Here is a 25,053-nt window from a genome sequence, read left to right as displayed (position 1 = left end):
TTTTATTATTTTTTTAATAGAAAATGTTAATGCTCGTCTCTATATTTAATATGTTAGCCTACTCTTTTAATATTTGCCTTTAATCTGCTTAGGAGCACTTGTTGATGTTCGGGGTTATAAAGTTGGTATCTGTCACTGTCAGCTAGCTTCCCAGAAATTCTGCTAAAATATCGGAATGAATCACATGACATGGTTAAAATAAGCCGATTAAACGTACATATTACGTAGTTACGTTTCCAGTGACAGTTGCCATCGTCATAATGTCTGACCAGCAAGCGCTCCGGTCCCAGCTGTGTGCGTCACTCTTTAGTGTCCCCGTTTACCTTGGGTTTTGAGCTTCTAGCAGCGTTTTGTTTATGCAGCGCTTTCAGTAAACACTGTGCATGTGTTGTCAAGTTGCTGAAGATATTTACTTCATGTGTATGTGTTTTGAAACATTTGTGTTTTTATGTTTGCATCATTTTTTAAACTGCAGTGTGTTTCTCCTAATGGAAATGTTTTGGGCCGTTGTAGCGCACATGTCGGCCCCCGTAGATATGTCACTGATGCAGTAACGCTGTACATTTCCACAGCTGTGGGACAAATAAAGGATTTCTGATTCTGATTCCAACACAATTTCCTTGTATGCTTCATGGAAAAAAACCTGATTCTGATCTTTGACATTCAATAAAAAATATTCTGCCGTCTACACAATGCTAATGCACCTGGCTGTTCCTGCAGGGATCTTCCAGTAAAACAGCACAATCTGTGAGAAAATAGCAAAAGGATGGTAAGTCCTAAACAATGAAGAATAGGTGACAATGCTTTTTCATCATTAGTCTGATTGAAGTGTGAGAGCCATCATGTCCTATTCAGTGTTTCTGCAGATGTGACAATGAGTATTATTCCTGTGTGATCTTCCAACTGTGTGCAGGAGAGATTTAACAAGCAGTTTGTCCAGCAGCTGGCCAGGAGCAAGGTCAGAGCGGCCACCAGCGAGAAGGAACCACGCTCCCGAAAGACGTTCACCCAAAATAGTTCTCTACTCTCCAAGAGCGGAAATCAGGGTTTGGTACGTTCTATTTTGAGCCTTCTTGTGTTCTCTGCTTTCCTTCTGACAGCCGCTGAGAGGCCCGGTGTCTCTGCCTTCCTGTGGCAGATATAAATAAAGGCTAATGAGAGGAAGTGGCCCGAGAAACTCTGAGGGCACAGAAAGAAAACAGGCAGCAGTGGTCCTCTTCTGACATCTTTATTGAGATATTAGCACAGCATAGAACTGTAGGAATGCTTCTCTTTATACATCTCAGGTAAGTCGTCATACAAACATCGGTATATTAATCAAGACATTTATCAAAAGTCAGATTTTGACGGTTAAATGCATCTATCAGTGGTGCAGTAAGGCCGTTACGGAGTCGCTGAATGGACAGAAACATCACGACATGGCAGTGGTGATCTGAGCTTTTCTTTAAGAGGCATGTAGGATTTATTTATTGCAAGTAAGAAAAGACAATCATAAAAAACCCCACTGGTTAAAAAGAGAATAAGGATACTGAAGAGTGGAGCACCAGGCGAGGGGAACACAGAAAAACATGTTTAGTGACACGTAGACCAAAACAAATGGCACAGTGGTGTTACACATCCTCCCACAGGTAGACACATTTGATAAGAACTTTTTTTTAAGAAAGTACTCCGGGAGGAGAGTTCTTTATAATACAAGGCAAACATAAGTAAGGCTTAAAAGTGTAAGAAATTCTAAATGTTTCTGTCACATGTCACCCAGAGAATCACAACATGTTAGTCTGAACACCTGCACCGACACACGTTTCAAATTCAAGAGCAGAATTGGGAGAGTGGTTGTTGTCATTAATGCACACTACGAATGCGCCTGTACCTTTACAACACTTGTGCCAAAAACACTTTAGGATAGCACATTCGCTCCACACTGAAGTTTAGCGTAGCTCACAGTGCTGCGTGTCCCAAAAATATCGTACCACAGAAAGTTATCTAGCAGGAACAGCTACAAATAGCCTCATTCAGACGCCTGTAGTGGTGCAGTGATGACCTGTTTTTGAAGGCTGACCCGGAAGTTAGCATCGCAAAGCGCTGCCTTAACAAAAAGCAATGGGATTTTTCCTTTAGATGTTGCTATAATGCAGAAAAGAAGCTCTGTGGCTCCTTTATGATACTAACACACTTTGTTCAGCAGGATCATTTCCACATATTGACACTGCTTTGTGATTATTGAAGTGTCAATTCTATCAGCTAAAGCTAATGCTAGGCTATAATTAAACTACATCACAATGGTCAACCCAGTCTAACGGCATTTCGTGTAATAGTCACGAAATAAATGTAATCTATTGATTCGTGTTCACCAACACCATTTTCCCATTTTTTTCCCCAAAAGCAATGTATTTCTATTGGTAGTATGTTTCGTGCCTGCACCACGTCTTTTTGTCCGGTCGGGTCTTGGAAGACCAGAAGCTGTGTGGTTCATAAAAACATTTTCTTACTCAATATCAAGCCACCATTATTGTTTTTATTTTAAATTGTATAATGTCAGACTTTTTTTGCCGTCCGTGAGGAAAAGAAATGGCTCAGAGCCTCAGAATACTGAAATCTGTATTTTTTATTTTCCTTCTAATTTGTTATTATTTGGTGCAGGCACGAAACATACTACCAATAGAAATACATTGCTTCTAAAATCGTTCTGTGTCAGAATACTTAAATCTGTATTTTTTTAAATGTCTTTTTCCTTCTAATTTGTTATTATTTACATTGCTTTTAAAATCGTTCTGTGTGACACGAAAAAAATGGGGAAATCGTGTTGGTGAACACGAATCAATAGATTAATTTCGTGACTATAACACGAAATGCCGTGAGACTGGGTTGCTATGGTATGACTGTGCATCACCATGCTAACTCATTTCCAGGTTTTAGTACTCATTACTGCACCACTCGTTTTTTAAATGCAGTACAATTGGTTTGGATTGGTTCTCGGGGGTCTTCATTACAAAATTATAAAAGAATGTGCGCAAGCTTTTTCATTGTTGCTTCATTCACTCCATATTGTGCAGCTGACAACACAGTCATATCATCCCAATGGCTTGAATCTGAGCAGATGTTCTTGGATTGAAGATGTTGATATGGAATGAATGTCTCAGAATGGTCATTAACTCAGTTTAAGACAACACTGTATCATGGTGCATACTGCAACTGTTAGGAACATGGGGGGTTAAACAGCATGTGGATTATCGTGACCAGTCAGAGCCAGGATGCAGAATACTGAGTGTTACTAGCACTGTCATTAATCAAAGATACTTCATGGTAACATTTGAATAACGGCTAAACTGCACATCATCCCTAAAACACTGATGGGAAGTCTGAACCATTATTATTCATTTAAGGCGAGACACTACAGGTGGATTGTTTCGAAATGATATGTGAAATATGCAAATAGCCTTTGATAAAGCCAGCCATTCAAAATTCAAGATTTCTTTACTGGGAGTTTTGGAATAACATTTGATATAAATCAGGCTATGAATGATTGGTCAACCGCTTAGAGATGGCCTATTAGCCTATCACTTACAATGTGTTGGAATGCTAGCAGGCTTTTCAGGCAGGGGAGGGACACAGTGGTTTTGGCCTTTGCAGGTGACAGTAATATCTAGAAACTAATATATATCAGTATGAGACTTCCTCAAATATTCACATACAATAAGACAATTGTATTTTGTATTATAAGTTGTTCGGAAAGTGTATGTAGAAATATGCCAAAAATAATGACGTTATCAAATGCTAACTTTGGGTGAATTTAGGAGGAATCCACATACTCAGAAAGGGTAAAATAATGATCTTAATGTGTATTTTGAATGTTTTAAAAAGATACATGATAGAGAAAAACAATCAATCAAAAATTGACAAGAGCATGAGAAATGTTTGTGTCTCGCCTTAAATTAAAAAGTATTTAAGATTCTGAAGGGAAGCTTTGGCTGTATGAATCCATTAAGGCAAGAGAGACAGAAACAGTCACTGTGGAATGAATAGGAGACATGTTTACACACATTAAGAAGAATCAAACGCATCACTGAGGAGGACGCTAAGTTATGCAGCAAAGTCTCCCAGTTAGTGGAGCTCACACCCTGCTCAGAGAAGATGTGAACGTAATGATACCATCCCCCCCGCACTTATCCCAACAAAAGAGTACAGCAACATTAATAAGCACAATAAAACACATAAAGGCTAAGTGGCATCCACTACAATATAGTGCAGGTTTTTTTGTCCTTGAAGGGATTGTCTGAGGTGGGGATGCCCATGAGGAGGGGGTCGTTTCTGGCATGTTCACTGCAGTAGTTCATGAGGTCTGCAGAGGCCTTGGAGACCTGCACAAACACAGGGAGAAAGAGTTAAGAACCCAACCCAAGAAGAGTGGTGTGGAATGAGTCCTAAAACCTGGAACTGAGTTAGCATTTTAGCGCTTCTGGTTCCCTCTTCTCAAAGTCAAGGGTTTTTTGGATGGGTTAACTCAAGCTTGCCAGATCTTAACGTTTGTTATATAAGATAAAACTTGTCAGCCAATATTGTACTGGTCGATGTCAATAGATTCTATGTCTTGAAAAGGGAGTAAATTAACGACTAAATGTCATCAGGCCAAACATTAGCAGCGATTAGCTTAGCGGTGGTGACGTTAAGTGAAGTCATGTGACCGTGATGCACTTCCTTTATAGCCTAAAGTTTGCTTTTTACTTCTGGAGATCGCATTTATACTTCAAAAATCCCAAAGTGGTGTTAATATGTGGAGATTATCCTGCTGAACAAAACGTGCTAAGATGTGTTTGCTACAGATCTTATTTTATGCGATATATACCAAAATGCTCAGAGCAGGGACAGCCAATTAGAACCAAGACCTTCCCTACATCTGCCACATGGTTCATTCTTTTTAAGAAATGTTCATCGTTCCTTTGTGGTCATTATTTGGATATTATTTGTTTGTAAGTGAGTGATATTTGAACGAACTCTATAACATCACAAGTAGCATTTAGCATAGTAGTTAGATATGCAAGAAGGGAGGAAATGACAGAAAAGAGCTGAAAGTGACTTTAGAATAGGGAGATGGCTGCACCTTTATCCTCTCGATGCTCGCCTCTATCCTCAGCTGCTGCACCGTCCGCCGGGCGTGGGCGATGCTGTTGGAGCTGTGCGCCTTCGAAGACATCCTGGGAACCCACTGAGGAAGGACCATAAAGAAAAGCTTTAACACATTGGTATACGGCAGATTCATTGAGGCTTTAACACGGATTCAGAAATACGCTGAAGTTTTGTGCTTTTTTTACAACTCCGGGGTGCGTAGGGGATAGGATGCACTGCTACAGTGCGTAGGGGACAGGATGCACTGCTACAGTGCGTAGGGGATAGGATGCACTTCTACAGTGCGTAGGGGATAGGATGCACTTCTACAGTGCGTAGGGGATAGGATGCACTTCTACAGTGCGTAGGGGATAGGATGCACTTCTACAGTGCGTAGGGGATAGGATGCACTTCTACAGTGCGTAGGGGATAGGATGCACTGCTACAGTGCGTAGGGGATAGGATGCACTGCTACAGTGCGTAGGGGATAGGATGCACTGCTACAGTGCGTAGGGGATAGGATGCACTGCTACAGTGCGTAGGGGATAGGATGCACTTCTACAGTGCGTAGGGGATAGGATGCACTTCTACAGTGCGTAGGGGATAGGATGCACTGCTACAGTGCGTAGGGGATAGGATGCACTGCTACAGTGCGTAGGGGATAGGATGCACTTCTACAGTGCGTAGGGGATAGGATGCACTGCTACAGTGCGTAGGGGATAGGATGCACTTCTACAGTGCGTAGGGGATAGGATGCACTGCTACAGTGCGTAGGGGATAGGATGCACTTCTACAGTGCGTAGGGGATAGGATGCACTTCTACAGTGCGTAGGGGATAGGATGCACTGCTACAGTGCGTAGGGGATAGGATGCACTGCTACAGTGCGTAGGGGATAGGATGCACTTCTACAGTGCGTAGGGGATAGAATGCACTTCTACAGTGCGTAGGGGATAGGATGCACTGCTACAGTGCGTAGGGGATAGGATGCACTGCTACAGTGCGTAGGGGATAGGATGCACTTCTACAGTGCGTAGGGGATAGGATGCACTTCTACAGTGCGTAGGGGATAGGATGCACTTCTACAGTGCGTAGGGGATAGGATGCACTGCTACAGTGCGTAGGGGATAGGATGCACTGCTACAGTGCGTAGGCGATAGGATGCACTTCTACAGTGTGTAGGGGATAGGATGCACTGCTACAGTGCGTAGGGGATAGGATGCACTTCTACAGTGCGTAGGGGATAGGATGCACTGCTACAGTGCGTAGGGGATAGGATGCACTTCTACAGTGCGTAGGGGATAGGATGCACTTCTACAGTGCGTAGGGGATAGGATGCACTGCTACAGTGCGTAGGGGATAGGATGCACTGCTACAGTGCATAGGCGATAGGATGCACTTCTACAGTGCATAGGGGATAGGATGCACTGCTACAGTGCGTAGGGGATAGGATGCACTTCTACAGTGCGTAGGGGATAGGATGCACTTCTACAGTGCGTAGGGGATAGGATGCACTTCTACAGTGTGCGTAGGGGATAGGATGCACTTCTACAGTGCGTAGGGGATAGGATGCACTTCTACAGTGCGTAGGGGATAGGATGCACTTCTACAGTGTGCGTAGGGGATAGGATGCACTTCTACAGTGCGTAGGGGATAGGATGCACTGCTACAGTGCGTAGGGGATAGGATGCACTTCTACAGTGCGTAGGGGATAGGATGCACTTCTACACCACTAAGTCTGGGAAAGAACACACTTGTTTGAGATGACCAAAATAATAACAATGCAAATAGCATCTTGTGTACCAGATAAAACCAACCAAATGAATAAGCAGAGAATAAAGGACAATGGGCCAGAAAACCATTGAGTTATTTTGTATATATTACAGATTTCAAAACCTCCATGGATCAAAGGTTCTGAATGAAAAGAGTCATTGTGGAGCATGTTTGCATTTTGAGGTATACTGTAGGACGTTTTTATGCATATTTTGGACAAACTATACTATGTGGTATTTTTCTTAAATGTAAGACATTCTTTCTGATATTTTCAACATACTACATGACCAACTATAAACTTGTCCCTTTTCTTTAAATTTCGACATTCTATATTATGTTTTTTTTCCTGACATTTTCGACATATGTATGTAGCATGGCGTTTTTCCACTAAGCGTACTATGTTGTTTATTCCTGAAATTGAAAACGTATGTGTTTTTTTGGCAAATAGTATACTATGTCGTTTTTTGCATTGTGGTTTGAGGTGCATTATTGAGATATAATAATGGTTGATAGAGAAAATATTGTTTTGCCCACTGGGGTTTAATCACTGTCATGTCGAGACTATTCTGAAGCATGGCTACACTGCGTATGGCGGCCATACTACACATCCATGGTTGTAAAGCATGCAGCTGTTGGTTTAGTGAGTTTCAATGACTCCTCTTCTACGCTTCCTCTTCCTCTGCTGGGTAGTTCCCAAAAGTGACATCACCTACAAGGGTTATTTATTAAGAAGTACACACAAAGCTGAGGCACACCCATGCATATGCAAACTGATTGTTGTTGTTTGGGTCTGCAGACATGGCACAATAATGCTACTGTCTTCAGTGTGCACAGAAATATAAACTAGGCTTATAGGCGCCAAAATACAACAAAGACTGAAAGTCTGACATTGCAGGATATCTGTATTTAAACAAAAAGCCTCAGCTATGATAATATGTCTGATTGTCAGTGTGTGTGAGACGCTGATGTGTGGGAGCGTTGAAGCCCTGTAGTCTGGGATGTAACTCCACTTCCTGCTAATCATTTACAGACCGGCTGAGAACAAGCCCGGACACATCCCAGCTCCATGAGGGAGCTCTGGCTCCTCTGACTCGCCCTGCCCCTACTTCCTTTTACTGCCATTTACTGCCATTTGTGTGTGTTTCTCATAAAAACACACACATACTTCCTTTAAAATGTTTGTAACACACTTCTTGCTTTGGCCCAAACCTTTCTCAGTAGGGAACAGGAAGCTTCGGGTACAGTTTCTCAGAAGTTTATTGTGAAAGCTTCTGCAGGCTCAGGTTTTATTTCTTAAAATACAGATGTATACAATTAAAAAAAAGAAGTGGTCTGTTAAAAGAGGCCCTGTTATGCTGTTCAGGTTCATATCAGTATGTAGTGTCTCTACTTTAAAGAGTCCTCTCCTGCTGATGTTCAGGTTCAAATCAGTATGTAGTGTCTCTACTTTAAAGAGTCCTCTCCTGCTAATGTTCAGGTTCAAATCAGTATGTAGTGTCTCTACTTTAAAGAGTCCTCTCCTGCTAATGTTCAGGTTCAAATCAGTATGTAGTGTCTCTACTTTAAAGAGTCCTCTCCTGCTGATGTTCAGGTGTATATCAGTATGTAGTGTCTCTACTTTAAAGAGTCCTCTGCTGCTGATGTTCAGGTGTATATCAGTATGTAGTGTCTCTACTTTAAAGAGTCCTCTCCTGATGATGTTCAGGTGTATATCGGTATGTAGTGTCTCTACTTTAAAGAGTCCTCTCCTGCTGATGTTCAGGTTCAAATCAGTATGTAGTGTCTCTACTTTAAAGAGTCCTCTCCTGCTAATGTTCAGGTTCAAATCAGTATGTAGTGTCTCTACTTTAAAGAGTCCTCTCCTGCTAATGTTCAGGTTCAAATCAGTATGTAGTGTCTCTACTTTAAAGAGTTTGGTCCTTATACCAAACCTCAAAAAGCAGAGTAGGGCCTCTTTGACATGCCATAGCAATTCAAAAGGCATTGTGTTCCATCTGCGTATTGCCATAATGTTTCCAGGACTGTTATAAATAAACTCAATGAGTGCAGTGTTGTGTAATCAGGCCCCGGTCACTGTTACCGTAAATAGAAAAGGAGAAGGCACGGGTGAGTGCAGAACGCAACAGTTCAGAGTGACATGCAGTCACTTTGTGTGGCCATCTTTTTATAGCACACCACATTTGTTTTGTTTTGTTCAGCCCTGTCTGCAGGAAGCAGTCCCTCCACAACGCCTTTCATGTGTGGATCTTCTCAAAGAGGAAGGGAGGATAGAAAAAGCAGAAACAGGAAGCAAAGGAAAATGTGGATCTTCTGACTTCTGCTGGGGAGAGCCTGATTAGAGAGTTGTAGTTCCATCAGAAGATAAGCAATCAGTGCAGAGGAAACGCAGCCGGAGAGATGACTCAAAGAGAAGAAATGTTATGGAGAACATGAAAGTGAGACATGAAAGGCTCGTGCCGCACAATGCAGAGTGAACAATCCTGCTAGGGAAGCATGCTCAGCTTAGTCATCAAGGAGAGGCTCCACAGGTGAACATGGACAATTCCTTTTATCCTACATGATGTATGAAGGTGTTTTATATTTCTGAAGTGTGGAGGAGTCTGCAGATTGAACTGGGTGCCATGTTTGCTTTACTGACAAATATGAAATGACAAACTAATCTTTTGAACTGATTCAACTGCAGAACAGGTTAGTCACTTTGGTCAATGCTTTTCTAAGGAAACAATGTACTGTTGCTAGGTAAGAACTCCAGCTTCCTGGCGCTACCAAACAAACCAGATTGCATAGCTTATAATTGTGCAATATGCAAACACAATACAGAACCTGCTAATCGAGACACCATGAATAAAAAGATAACATGAGTAATGCAAACAGCCTTCACACGCCAAGGTTGCTCAGAGGACACAAGCACTCTCTTAGCTAAAAGCAAAGCATTGTGGGGATTTTAACACCGCGGAGTCTACACATGTGCAGCCTCGAAATTTCTCGCTACGAAGTACGCCGGGCTCGGTAGAATTCCAAGTATGCTGGACATTGGAACAGTCCTTCGGCGGCACTCGATGACGTAGTATGCTTGAAATAGTGGCTCTGGAGCAGCTTTACTCGAGATTGAGAAACACCCCGGGACTATGGAGGAACCATTACAACCTGCAAGGCAAGATTTGGGGGACGAAAGTAGCCAAGCTAGGGTACTACTAGTAATTAGTAACCACTAATACCAACTAGTGGTTCTGAGAACTATTAAGCAGTTGCCAGTAAAACTGATGCACCAGCACTTACAAGGTTTCACTCATTTGAAGTGAATCAGCACTTTTCTTGTTGTTCTCAGTTTGTATCTTTATGCTTTGTAGCACTTATTGGAAATATCTATCTATAAAAAAAAAACGCCACCGAAATGAAATTACTTTAATGCAATGTTATTTTAACGTTTTAGGCTATACTGGTCGTGTTTTTTCTTTTCAAACTGTATTTGGGACGGCAGTTGCTCAGTCTGTATGGATTTGGCCTGGGAACCGTATAAATACAGAGTGTCCCACCTCCATGAGCTAGGGCACGACCCCCAAACTGTTCTGGGCACCGGCAAACTGGCTAACCCTTCACTCACCCTCTCCTATCCTGCATGTGGTTCTGTTTGTGCATGTTCATGAGTAATATGAGTGATAAAAGTAAGTCAAAGTTGGGGATTAATAAAGTAAGTTGTCTTCTTATTTACTTTGTCACAAAAACTCACAATAGACATTTTCTGCATACTTGCCTATTGAAAATAATGTTTTGTTGTCTTTTATTCAAAAATGTTATAATGGGACACAGGGTTCGGTCCGGATTGATTTGCAGTTCGGTCCGGATCCGGACCTTGGTCCGGAGTTTGAGAAGCCCTGGTCTAGAGTATAATAAATATGTATGTCAAAAATGGAAAAGGATGTTTATCAAAGTGATGCCGGAATGTGCTTTTCAAATGGCACTAACCAGAAGTTGTATTTGTAGGAATATGCATAATAAACCTTTAATGTTTTATTAGAGGTTGAAGATGTGCTGCTTTGTTATGACTAAATATGGACAGGTTGATTAATAAACCTTAATGTTTTAGTAGAATTGTAGAGGTTTTTCAAGGAATGTTGTGCTAGGGATGCAAGTTATTGGATTTATACAGATATGTCAATATTTCCCCCTTTTTCTTTGCCCAATTGCTGATGGTGTTAAACTAATATGCACATATAGAGAGGCGAAGTCCCTCCCCTTCCGGGGGACCTCCATGTGACCTTATTTCGGAAAAAGTATGTATTGAAGTCAATGGCGAGAGAAAGATTATCTTTCGATCCCGTTTGAATTGTGCCACGAATTACACATATGATGTTTGTCAATTTAAAAGATAATTTTGCAAGTCAAAAAAAAAAAAAAGTGAAGTAAAACTATTTTGTGTGAAACCTCTCAATGAACTACATCTCCCGTCTCGCACCACACACCAAGACGGCCGTCACGTTGGCACATTTCACCTCTTTCTTTCAGAATGAGGTGAAAAGTATTAAAAGAGGTGGAAATCACTACAAGTCTGGGCATGTTGAGAGCTGTATATACACACAAGGGGAGTTAGTCGGTTCCAAGAGCCAGCATGCGGGACCGGGACTCTGGGATTTGTAGTCTTTCTAGTTGCGTATTTTTCATAGTCTTATATTTCAACAGTTTTACGACAAACTGTGACTTTTTTGACCTGGAAATTATATTTAAGATTGACAAACATCATATGTGTAATTCGTGGCATAATTCAAACGGGATCGAAAGATAATCTTTCTCTCCCCATTGACTTCAATACATAATCTTTCCGAAATAAGGTCCCATGGGTCGGAAGTAGATGGGTGGGACTTCGCCTCTCTATTTGTTTAACCTTGATGTAGATGACCAAATCGCTTTCTAGAGTGAAAGGAATAGAATTGACTACAATTATTTTGATGGCTCACTTGCATATGCAGAAATAAAATACAATGCTTTATAATATGCACGCATTAACGAGGCAAAGGAAAATTACTTCAAGAGACACCGTCAACATCGTATGTTATTGCTTCCGCATGTTTACGGTGGCAACAGTTGCCATTTTGACGTGCCGATATCATCGTGCATCCCTAATTTGTGCAGAACAGATCAATAAGCTAACAAGGCTGTGAAGTAGCCTCCAGATGAAAAATAACCATTCACAGCTTTAAATTACTGTGAAATATAATTTATAGTCTCCTGGCGCCAACATTTTATTTATAACCAGCATGTGGAGAAGCTAAATCAGGAAGAGGCATTTAAATCCCAGCGGCACAGAGGAGTGATTCCTGCAGGCAACCATCCCCACTGAGGCACCTCGAGAACCCCGTACAGCCTGTGAAGTGATGCCAGCAGCACCACTGACTGAAACTCTATGGGAGGGCACCGTGTGTGTGTGTGTGTGTGTGTGTGTGTGTGTGTGTGTGTGTGTGTGTGTGTGTGTGTGTGGCATAAAGCACCTCGATGTTAGTACAGAAGCCTTGCAAAAACGTTACCTCCAAGGATCAGAAAAAGACCACCACCTTTCACAGCCCCCACACACACACACACACACACACACACACACACACACACACACACACACACACACACACACACACACACACACACACACACACACACACACACACACACACACACCACACACACACACCACACACACACACACACACACACACACACACACACACACACACACACACACAGACCACCTACTGCACAGAGCAGCACAGCCCCCCATGCTCTACATTACACACACAAACGCACCCGCACACATGTGATTCATTAGCACAGCGTTCAAAGTGCTAAGAACAGGGAGCCTGTATGACTCAGTGCCATTAACACCAACACCCAGAGATGAAAAACGGCGTGTGTGTGTGTGTGTTACACTGTACATCACTGCATCCTGACCCAAAGAGATTTCTTAAATGTGCCGCTGCAGAACACAAAGGATAGCTAGTGAGGCTAGGAGGGTCTGTCCTGTGAGCTGTACAGTGTGTGTGGTCCGCTCACAGAGCATCTGAGGCTCTCACACTGGAGCAGCTTTTGTAATAAATGATCACCGCTGGAAATAAACTGCTTTAGGGCTTCAGTTTTGCCAGCTGCACTCAGACATGGCAGGAGGCGATGAGAGGTAAAGATCACATCCAAAGCCTTCCATTTAGTCACCTCGGAATAACAAGCCGGCCCTTTTCTCCCCTCTCTTTAGCGGCTGGTAAACACACAGATAGCAACCTCAGTCCTAAAGGAGGAATAATAATAGATATCTGTGTATCAATGCAATATTTTGAGCTTTAAGCTTCATTAGGTTCACTACATTGGAGAGGGCTTGTGTTATATAGACTGGGGATGATATTGAACTTCTGTGAGGATTTAGTTAAAGGTCCCTTCAGACCTGAGAAAGGTGTTATGGGTAACTACAGGGTGCAGAGGAGCGTGTGCACACCCCTCCGAAATGTCAAAGTGCTGTGGGAATAGGGATGGGAGGATATAGGATTTTATTGCATACGCAAAATCAGAACAATCAGTGTTCGAAGTACTCAGATTCTTTAACTAATAAAAGTACAAATACTAAGGTCTTAAAAATATACTTAAAGTACAAAAATGTAAGTACTCCTTATGCAAAATGGATAATATAATATTTCAGAATAATAATAATAATAATAATAATAATAATAAAGTAAAGAAGTATTATCAGCCTAATTTTCTTCAAGTATCAACAATATAATAATAATATAATATAATTAGGGCTGTCAAGTTAACGCGTTAATAACGCGTTAACGCAAAAAAAAATGAACGCCACTAATTATTTTAACGCGATTAACGCATGTGTATTTTTTGTCCTCGCCGCCCCGTAGTTTCAGAGCGCATCGAGTTTTAAAACACCATCTACAAGCTGATGCTGACAGCCCCGCTCCTGCTGCCCGCTTGTGGCAGACCACACTTCCACGTTCACTGGCAGGCCCGGACTGGCCATCGGGAGGACCGGGAGGGAGTGTGTATGTGTGGCGCGACTCGCGTGAGCGAGGCACACCTTACGTGTTGTTGTTGTTAGCATCTGGTGCTAGCTAGCTGCGCTAATGGATATAAGGAGCTGTTTCAAGGACATTTCGCCGACAACTGCGCCGAGCACTTGACTTTATGCAGGCAGCCAGACAGTGGGACATTGTACGAAAAGTCAGCTCACTCAGCACGGATAGTACGCGCTACATGATTGCAGCGTCCAGGCAGCTCCCGTTCGAGCATATATGCCTTGAGCGGCACACACACACACACACACACACACACACACACACACACACACACACACACACACACACACACACACACACACACACACACACACACACACACACACACACACACACACACACACACACACACACACACACACACACACACACACCCACACACACACACACACCACACACACACACACACACACACACACCACACACACACACTATTATTGTATGAGAGAGGTTCCAGGTTGAATTGAGGCGAATATTTGTAATGTTCAGGTTGTTGTGTTTAATATTCATGAGGATATTTGTCATTGTTCAAATGATAATAAACAAACATATAAAGCATATTTGTCCACTCATATGTTGATAAGAGTATTAAAAACTTGAAAAATATCCCTCTAAGGTACATTTAGAACAGATAAAAAATGTGCGATTAATTTGCGATTAATCGCGATTAACTATGGACAATCATGCGATTAATCGCGATTAAATATTTTAATCGACTGACAGCCCTAAATATAATAATAATATTTACATTTTTTTCAAAGAAAAGGACTGTTCACTTAGAATATAAATACGTCCTTTTTGTGATGCAATATAAATATCTTTGATTCCTGAATGATTTAGAGCAATTTTATGATTTTTAAGCAAGTTGTATGGATAATTGATATTGGAATATGATGCTATTATTATGGTCAGGATGATATTTGGAACGTCCATGTGCAGTCATTGGGAGCATATTAGGCGCTTTCACACCGGAGTACTTTTCCCAGGAATAGTTCCGATAGTTCCTGGGATTTTGCGTTCACACCAAAAAGTTCTGGAACTAGAACTTTTTTTCGGGAACCTTTTCACCCCTTTTCAGTCCCTGCTAGAGAGCAGGGACTTTCCTGGGGAGGAAAAGGTTCCAATTTCTGATTGGCTGGGCGAATTGCAAACCACGCCCCGTAAAACTCAGAAAAGTTTTGTGAAGCCGCCATTTTATTTGCTCGCATTAGCATTATTAGCATTATTATCATTAGCCCAGTGCACCAACGGAGAGAGACTAACTTATGGCAACACAAAAGGAAACATGGGAGCGGTGGAGATGAGGAGGTGTCGGCGCTTCTGGCGATTTACCCGGGACTTCGGGTGGCAGTATACGCCGTGAAGTTGTTTGTGGCCTGCCAGTAAACCCAAAGCAGAAGAAGTGACGTCAGCGGCTTCATTTGCGTAATCCTCCCTCAGGGACTTATTCCGGTGTGAACGCGATCTACTAGATAGTTCCAGAACTATTCCTGGGAAAAGTACTTGGTGTGAAAGCGCCTATTGTTTCCATTACACTATAGGGCCGTTAGGATCCGTTTCATTATTGACTACATCTGCAGATTGTTTTCTAAATTAATTGATTATTTAAGGTGAGAATATCAATGATTCATGATATTATATAGTGCTTTTCACAGTGCTCATAAACTCTTTTACAAGCAAGTAAAGAACAACAATAGGCACGTTCACACCGCAGTACTTTTCCCACTTTAGTTCCGATATAGTTCCGAAATGTTGCGTTCACACCAAAACAATCCGGAACTAAAATGAGTTCATGAGAACCTTTTTACCCCCTTTTCCGTCCCTGCTAGAGAGCAGGGACTTTCGTGGGAGAAAAAGGTTCCTATTTCTGATTGGCTGGGCGGATTGCAAACCACGCCCCGTAAAACTCCCAAAAAGTTTTGTGAAGCCGCCATTTTATTATCCTTGCATTAGCATTATTAGCATTAGCATTAGCCCAGCGCACAAACGCAGAGAGACTAACTTATGGCAACACAAAAGAAAACATGGGAGCGCTGGAGATGAGGAGGTGTCGGCGTTCTGGCGATTTACTCGGAAGGCTTCAGTAGAAGCTGCTGGGAGTCTGGCTTCTACTGAAGTCAGTCCCCAACTCCGGGGACTTCCGGCCGGGGACTTCGGGTGGCAGTATACGCCGTTAAGTTGTTTGTGGCCTGCCAGTAAACCCAAAGCAGAAGAAGAAGAAGTGACGTCAGCGGCTTCATTTGCCTAATCCTCCCCCAGGAACTTATTCCGGTGTGAACGCGATCCGTCCTTAGTTCATGAGATCTAAAGAGTTCTCATGAACTAAGTTCTGATGAACCTTTGTGGGAAAAGTACTGCGGTGTGAAAGCGCCTATTATAAAAATAAGTCCTGAGATGATGAAGACGTCCAATTGTTGGCCGTTAGGATGTGCATTTAGCATTCTATTTTGCAAGCATCTTGAGCATTTATCAAATGATTTGACCTTACTTCATTGTTGAAATGTAATATTCTGCTAATGGTTGTAGCGCTCACCCCTGCTGTTTCAATGTGCAGCCTCAAAGAGCTGCTAGCATTTCAGACTGAAACCAGTCTGGTTCTGCACAGACTGCAGATTGAAGTGATCGTGCATGAGAACTTTATTTCCTTATCTGCTTGAATACCAATCAAAGTTGCCATTTTATTGGCAGTAACACTTGTGGTGATCATGTAAAAACTCCCTCAAACCTCTCCCGCCTGGCGTCTGAGGAACAGGGGATCTTGGAAAGACGATATTTGGAGTCTAGACAGATGTCTGTTGCTTTCAACAAAGAGAGTTCAAAGCTTTGGGCCGCAGCCATAAGCCGGTATATTGGTTTGTTTCCCTTGTGTACCCACACCAACACACACACACAACTGTCATCTCTCTCATGTACACCCCTCCCTTTTTCCCCAGTCTGCAAGCTAAAAGTAGCCTTCTCATTCTCTCTTCCGTCAGTCAGCACTTTTCCAGCTGAATAAAAACTTCTCTTTTGCCACACCTAAAACATGACCCTGTGCTGGAGTTTCTGCCGAGCATATGAGGTCAGAGATAATGTCCCCCCCCCCCCCCCCCCCGCTTTACTATAAACACTGGCCTGTTCTCACTTGGTGACGCCGAGCCTTATCAAACTGAATAATACTCCAGTCATCAGTCCTGCTGCTGAGTACAGTGGGATTGTGTTTGTGGAGGAGAACGGGTGAGGCAGGGAGGAGATGGGGTGAGAACCAGAGAGTGACATCAACCCTTTCCCACCAGAAACAAGGAAAAGTCTAGTCTAAGGACAGGGTGGGTTGTTCTCCTTCTGAGGCAGAAACTGTCATGGAGTTGACATTGAAAAAGGCAAAATCCAAAAGAATACTAACAGCAACACTTAGGATAATTGATTTACCTTTGCAGTTGTTCAAACAAGAAAAGAACAAAATCAAATATTTGCTTGCTGTAGCTTTTTCGATCCATATAAAATAAAGGTGCACTATTCTGCTGATGTTCAGGTGTATATCAGTATGTAGTGTCTCTACTGTGACATGTCTCCATGCTTTAGTGTTCAAAAAGCTCTTTATTTTTCTCATACTGCCTGTGCTGCAGCACTAGGGCTGCACGATTTGGGGAAATAATCTAATTGCGATTTTTCTGACAGATATTGCGATTCGATTTTGTTTTTAAGCAACCCAACGGTTTATTGTAAAATGTGGCCATATCTCCGGCTAGGAAGGTCGTATCAACGTGCTACCGTCTCTAGCACCCCCGCAGCCCGAGCTACGAGTGAAAGAACTAAACTTACATGAAACTTCCGTTGGGTTGCTTTATAGTCAAGCTTCAGTTGAAGATTCACCCTGTAATAGAAACATGTGATGGAGCATTACTAACCTGACTCAGGTGGTTTGTTTCACCAAACCATCTAGGAAAGCTCCATTGGAAGCCATTTGGAAAAGGGCAGGCACTTTCAAAAATACTTGGCAGGTGATTGGATGAATCTGTCCATCACCTTCTATCATGGGCCACTTCTGATTGGTTAACAATGGCTGGTACATGTGGAGCACAGCACTTCTGATTGGTGTGGATGACTGACACACAAGAACAAAAGAAAAAAAAGTGCTCTGTTGTGATTGGAGCACTAGCCCATAGAAGTGTGAGTGTTACATAGTGATGTCACTATGTAACGGTTAATAAAGAAGTCCAACAGAGGCGTTTCAGGCGGGGGGGGGGGGGGGGAGAGAAACTCCCTATCACACAGGGATTGTAGCCTTTGCAGACCATTTACATGCACTAAAACCTATAGGACACACTACAGGAAAGGGAAACCCGAAAAAGAAGAATAGGGCCGGTTAAATGCGTGTTGCCATCTCCTGTTGGATTATTAGGAGTTGGTTGATGGAGATAGGCAGTAGGTGAGGCTAATTGTCCAGATGGAAAACTGTAATAACATTGCACAATAAAAGGGAGGAACCAGACATAACTAAAAGACCGCTGGGGAACCTCAAACTAAATGTGTGAATAGAATCCGTCAAAATAAATGTGTGTTTGTGTTTTCATGTATTAATGTGAGGTCACCAAATATGTTTCCACTGATGTTCAAGTCAGATATTTTGTCATAAATCTTCTGCTTAATATTTTTGCCATTGCACTTTGTTGCCTTATACTTTTTTCAACTCTTCCACTTCAGCCAAGAACAACACCTGTTTTGGGTGTTCAAGATTATTCCAAATTCTGAAAAAGGCACCTAGACGGTACATCTGAGCGAAGCAGAAATGTAGATAGTGAGATTTCAGGGGAACTATGACGTGCCACGGAACTGCAGCAGGAATGGCTGCTGAGATAAGTTGCGGCGGACATGTCCCCACCCTGGCCAGCGGGTGCACCCTCAGCACAAAGAGAACTCAGGGAAATACAGTGCTCTCTATGCAGCGCTGCCGGGTTATGATTGGCTGAAGGGTCTCCATTATTCTTGTGTAAACAGAGCTTTCCAGGAAAAGCTGCAGGATTTTGCAAATGGTTAATGGAATCTAAATCTATGATTAAACATGTGGCGTTGCACATAGCGCCACACTGTTTTCCCTGCATCGCCATGAAAACCCTTCAGTTGGACTTAAAGCCTCATACAGTAGGTTCTCAGAATCTGACAAAGTGCACAATCCTGTAAGTTGTGCGGCTCGACAGGATAAAGACACTGTAACAGTCACTCAGTGTCTAGACAGAAGACGAGACTGGACTCATTCCTGCAGGGCTCCTAAATCCTAAATTCATGCGCAATTACTCGAGGCTCATTCCTGTCCAAATACACTCTGAATGATCCCTTGTTCCAAGCACAGACTAGACGGTAGGTGCTGCAGGAATTACAACACCGTTTGTTATGAACTCAATTCAAAAGATATTAAAAAAGCTGCATGTCAAGTTAGATAAGGTAGGTTCATGTGATAGCAAGCTAAGGAAGCTAATCAGTGTTCTTAAACATGATGATACTAACAGCAGGGTAGTGTGAACATGGCTGTTAGTGAAGGGGACTCTGCCTGCCTGACATAATGACAGATAGCAGTGATAACACAGGGGGGAAGTAACACTCTGCTGCAGTATGGAAAGATTAAGCAGAGGAGAGTTCACATGGAGAAAAACAATCTGGGCGACCTCTGTTTAGGCTCCACTACGATAGCACAACTCACACACTTGCCTACTGGACTAATCATGCCTTATTTAGACTTCAATTCATTTGTATTACCAAACAGTTCAAGAGGACATATTCTGCTCATGTTCAGGTTCATGTGTGTGGGAGAGAAAGGGATTTGAGCCTTTGCAGACCATTTACATGCACAGAAAAGCATAATATGGCCCCTTAATATACATAATGGAGACATGTGAAATAAGACACCGGGATAAACTATCCAAGCTATCCCAAACACTAAAAAGAATGCATTTACAATATATATTACTAACACATCTCCAATTTGAGAGAGCTAATGCATTATACAGACACACTTATTTACTAAAGAAAACCCTAAACATATATGAAATGACTAGATTATGATTATTGATGCATCGTTGTGTCTATCTCAGTTGGTGAAGGTGGAGCTTATTCATTTAAATGACTTTATAAAGTGCTGCTGGCTATCTTAGACTATAATTATATTTCAATGGTTTATTTGTAGCTGTATATTTTGTATCTGATTATATAGCTACTTAAGCTGTCACATAAATGTAGTGCAGTAGAAGTATAAATTAGCATAACATAGAAATAGTCAGTTCAAGTAGCTCATAATTGTACTCGAGTAAATATACATTACATTCAACCACTGTCTAACCATACAGTAACTACCTAATTGTACCCAAACATTGACATTTAGACTGATGAAATATTTAGACTCTAAATATGTAACATATACTAAACACAGATATATGACCCAAGTAAAATAATGGTGCAAATGAAATGCAGTTTTAGAGTAGGGTAGCTTGTTTGGAAGACCCCTTTGTAGTCAAGCTTTGATATATTTAGTTAACAACTGCTACCGTAAGCTCTTTTTAGTAGCTTGTACATTTAAGTTGACATATTTGACCATTCATAAGATTACTTTCCTAGTCTTAAATGTATGTATGTGTAGGGAATAAGATGGGTTAAGGTCACAGTCTGTTGTGGATAGGGCTGCTCAATTCATCGTATTTTAATCGCAATTACGATGTTGGCTTGCAACGATTATGAAAACAACATAATCGAAATAAAACGATTTAAAAAAAAAATAAAATGTATTGGTTATTCAGTTGAATTATACTTAAAGTTCAGGGTAATCGACTGTTCAAAACATACTGTTCAAATTGTCTTTTTCAATAAATGGATGTTTTCAAAGTAAATGGATAATCGTTTTGAATAATCGTGATATCAATTATTGACCCAAATAATCGAGATTATGATTTTTGCCATAATGGAGCAGCCCAAGTTGTGGAGCATATTTACTACATGATGCATGAAACAGTGGGGCCTGCAGAGATTCCCTGCACTCCAGTCCTTCTATCCCTGTCCTGATCTAATCATGAGTTTATTATGGATGAATACACATTGACCCTCACTTGCTTATGCAGAGAAATGATCGGCTTATTTTCGCACCAGTTACACAACAGCCTAAAACATATCCTTGACTCTTTTTTATCTCTCTCCACACTCCAGAGCCAGGGCTGATACATTTCTCCAGAACTGCTGAGTAAGCTAGCACTGTCAGCTATACTGTTAGCCGTTAGCTGAGAAGGCAAATGATCAGTTGTGTAATCCTTAATGTGGCAGCAGTGTGATTTAATGTTATGGGGGTAGTGCTAGTGTAGTGAAGGTGTAATGGGTACCTGCAGCAGGAGTAGAGGGGGGGGGGGGGGGGGGGGGGGGGGGGTCAGTCTGGGGTGCACCAAGACTGAATCTTGAAAAGTGTATGTGAGGCTGAAACTCAATATTAAAATCATATTTACCCAACTCCCTTTCCTACTAAACCAATTGTAGAATATTAGTGTAGGTCCCCTAACCAAGAGTTCGGGTTAGATATGCTTTATTCATCCCTGATTGGGAAAAAGAAAATGGGAAAAAGGGAGAGACAAGAATGCTTGCAGAGAAAAGATTGAGTTTTCTTTATCCCAAGTGAGGGCAGTTCACTCTCCAATTGTGTGCAGAGGAGCATTTTTTAATCAAAAAGTGAAACTAATTGTGTCGGGCGGCATCGCTCTCTTGGTAGAAACACAACGACGATGCAGCCTTGAATGCAGCTTTAGATGTCACAAACTGAGATGCATTTATGTAGTAACTACCGAACAAAAACATTTGTATTTACTAAAGAGGACGCCTGCAGAAAAAGGTGTGGAACCGCTACAGTAAGGATTCGTGCATGCACTACGATGGCCTACCACTCCTGTTCTGCCAGTGACCTTGTGCATCAAACTTCTATCTCAACAGAGTCAAATATTATCAGCATATTTATTTCTGCCTGCCCTTCACATCATCTTTAGTGCAGCCACATGGGATGGTTAAGCAACTGACCAACAGTATCGCATAATGTCATAATGTCATAATGTTGCATGCACCCGACTATTTGAATTAAAGTGGACATTTTTCATGATATATACTGATAACTGATGTTGCAATACCATGCTGTTTTTCCTCCCACCCCTAGAATAGTAACAAATGATTAGTGTAATGAAGATTGTGAGGTTGCACTTCACACTTATATAATGCCAGAGATTGTTTCAATACAAGACGAGGAGAAACTGCAACAGGCACGCAGAAAGAACGAAACTGACAACAATGACAAATATGTTTGTCCTTTTCTTCGATGCAACCGTCAACAGAACTCCTAGCATTCCTTCCAGGGGAGGGTCCGGAGGTAATGAGCTTGTGATGTAAAAGTGTGAACACTTGCACATAACTCCCGGCTTCACACACGGCATGCCACACGTCTGGGAGCAGCAGGAAAACACGACACAAAGGGCAGCCAGTGATATAATTAGCACTACAAATAGCCAACAGGTCTGTGTTGTTTCTGGCTACAGTGGAGCAGATTCAGCTAAAACTGACTCCTGCAGTAGCAACGTGTTACTAAACTGACAGCTGGCCGTCATCCAGATTATCAGTTTCCACTACGGTGCCTATGGGACTGTGGTCCCCCAGTAATGAGCCATTATCAAGCCTGGAGCAGCCCAAAACAAACAGTGGCCTTTGGCAGATAATGCCCTTCAGACGTCACTGCAGACGCACAGAGGCTGACATGCAGGAGGCAAAGCTTCTCTCTGCTCTGCCCTCGGAAAACAAACAGCATTGTTGTCAAAAAAAAACTGCACAAAAGAAAGCTCAGTGCAAGCTGAGTGGAGTTTGCTGGAAATGGATGCAGGGCAGGAATGAATGGAGGGGCAGAGGGCTGTAGAAAAAGACTTGTGACTGAGATAAGAGTGTGTGAGATGGAGAAACTATGCAGCTGTGTGTATGTTGCAATTGGACCCATGCCAAAAGGCTGCCGGAGTAAAACGTACAGCTATGGTGAGCTCTTTCCCTCGCCTCAGCGTCTGAAAGCTGCTATTCATGACGAAGGCAGGGAGATACCACACAATGGATCTCCGACACTGCCCTGCCTATATGGAACAATAAACAAACGCATGCAGTCTTTCCAGCCTCCACCCCTGGGCTGCATGTCACTGCTACAGTGAAGGTGGAGCAGGGCAGGCCAAAGTCTGTGGTAAAGCCGGCTGTCTGTCATATAGCAGCAGGAAGGGTTAAACAACAGTGTGGAATTATTGATAATGGGCGTGGACGTCAAACAGCTGATTACAAAACAGGCTGTAAAAGGAGAGTTTGCTTTTCAAGTAAAGAGGAAATGAGATTAGTCACAGGGGGATATGGGGGTATTCAAGTGGGAGAAAATATTATGCATGTGTGTGACTGAGAGTGCAAAGTCCATATTTGTATGAAGCTTTTATGATATTGAGGAAAACACACGTTATTGTTAAATAGTAGCAGTAAATTGAAGATAATGATGGTGTTTGTCTTGTGATTACGCTCCTTCTGGAATCAATAGATTAGATCCTGTTAATGGGCTCCTACTGCAAGGCTAAAGTGAAGAGACGCTATTCAAGAGGACACATGCTCATCTTCAGGTTCATATCAGTATTCTGTGTCTCTCCTGGGACATGTCTCCATGCTTTAATGTTCAGAAAGCTCTTTATTTTTCTCATACTGCCTGTGCTGCAGCACCTCTTTTCACCCTCTGTCTGAAACCAGAGCTGCTCTGATTGGTTAACCGTTTAGAGATGTCCAATCACGTACAATGTGTTGGAGAGCTAGCCAATAGAAGCGAGAGTGTTGTATAGTGATGTTTCTATGTTACTGAAGTTAACAAATTAGTCACATGGAGGCGTTTCAGGCACAAAAACCTATATAAAATACTACAGGAAAAGAAAAATCAAAAAAGCAGAATATGTTAAGAAAAGTACTGTGAAATCATTCTGTTGTGAAACCAAAAACAGCTAGAAGCCATACCAGACCGAGGGATTAGTGGTGGGAAAATGCAGGCTGCATGGTTTTCTCTGTCAGGGGGTTAGAGAGGGAGTGGGGAGAGAGAGAGAGAAGAGAGAGGGTGTATATGTATCAGTTATATCCTGCACAATAATCAATACTTCGCCTATGATCCATGCTGTTATTGTCAAATTGCAGTGTTAAGGACAGTGGTGGGGGGAGATTTGGTAACATTTGTTTGTTCAAGTTCAAAAAAGGTATATACCAGGGCTCGACAGTAACGGTTGCCAGGTTGCCATTGGCAACCATTCAGAAAAAATGTCAACCACTTCTTGGCCTTTGGTCGCCATCAGTGGCAACCAGTTTTTAACATAAAGAAATAAGGACAGCAAACAGCAAAATGTGCACCCCAAAAGAGATAAATGTTAATTATTTGTTGTATTAAGAGTGATATGTAATTATTGTTGTGACCAGTGATTCAATTGATAAAGCGCAAGGTGAATCCGAACGAAAGCAGAGAGGAAATGTGTAAAGTCTTGGGAGGCAAAATATATGTACATTCTGCTCCGTTGTGCATTCACTTCCGGAAAAAGTTCCTTCAAAATAAGAGTCCCGATCTTATTACTACCAAAATAAAAGTGCTAAACGAAACTTTACCATAGGAAAATATTGGCATACAAATATAATCACTTCTATAAAAAGGCAACACATTTTAAATATAGTTAGACATATTAAAGGTAACTTACAGCATTAATAATGAATATCTAATTCTTAACTGTGAATGGTTTTCATTTATTTAACATTTTAAATGTATTAGTCTGGCCAATCCAAGACTTCAATGCTGAAGGGCCAATGGATCTATGGTGGGGGTCAGCACAGAGGTCAAGAAAACCCACATTTGAAAGGGAGACAACAGATGACCAAGAAACTAGTGACTTGCTCAATTCATTTGTGAGGGATCTGTGAAGAACATGACAACAGCTGCACTACTGGCATTTTGTATACCAGCAATTGAGGGTGGACAAGTTTACTACCACTTAAGTTTCAATTAATTGTGTTAATTACTTATTGTAAAGCATTTGAATATTCTTTTGTGTCACATTTTCATTATTAAATTGATGTATAACTGTATAG

The 25,053-nt window shown here is 41.9% G+C and overlaps 1 protein-coding gene across 1 annotated transcript in view; it reads right to left on the bottom strand.

Annotated features, from left to right (window-relative positions):
* Positions 1-3,108: 3,108 nt before the first annotated feature.
* gng12a (guanine nucleotide binding protein (G protein), gamma 12a) overlaps positions 3,109-25,053 on the bottom strand; it is a 46,980-nt gene continuing 25,035 nt past the window's right edge. The window contains exons 2-3 of the mRNA XM_034138055.1: positions 5,099-5,203; positions 3,109-4,358 (exon numbers count right to left, since the gene is read on the bottom strand). Coding sequence (XP_033993946.1) covers positions 4,233-4,358; positions 5,099-5,191 — 219 coding nt within the window. The 5' untranslated portion in view covers positions 5,192-5,203 and the 3' untranslated portion in view covers positions 3,109-4,232. The remainder of the gene's footprint in view (positions 4,359-5,098; positions 5,204-25,053) is intronic.

This window comes from Trematomus bernacchii, unplaced genomic scaffold, assembly GCF_902827165.1.
Source record: "Trematomus bernacchii unplaced genomic scaffold, fTreBer1.1, whole genome shotgun sequence".
Classification (NCBI taxonomy): domain Eukaryota; kingdom Metazoa; phylum Chordata; class Actinopteri; order Perciformes; family Nototheniidae; genus Trematomus; species Trematomus bernacchii.
The sequence above is the reverse complement of the archived record's forward strand: the minus strand, read 5'-3'. Positions and strand labels throughout refer to the sequence as shown.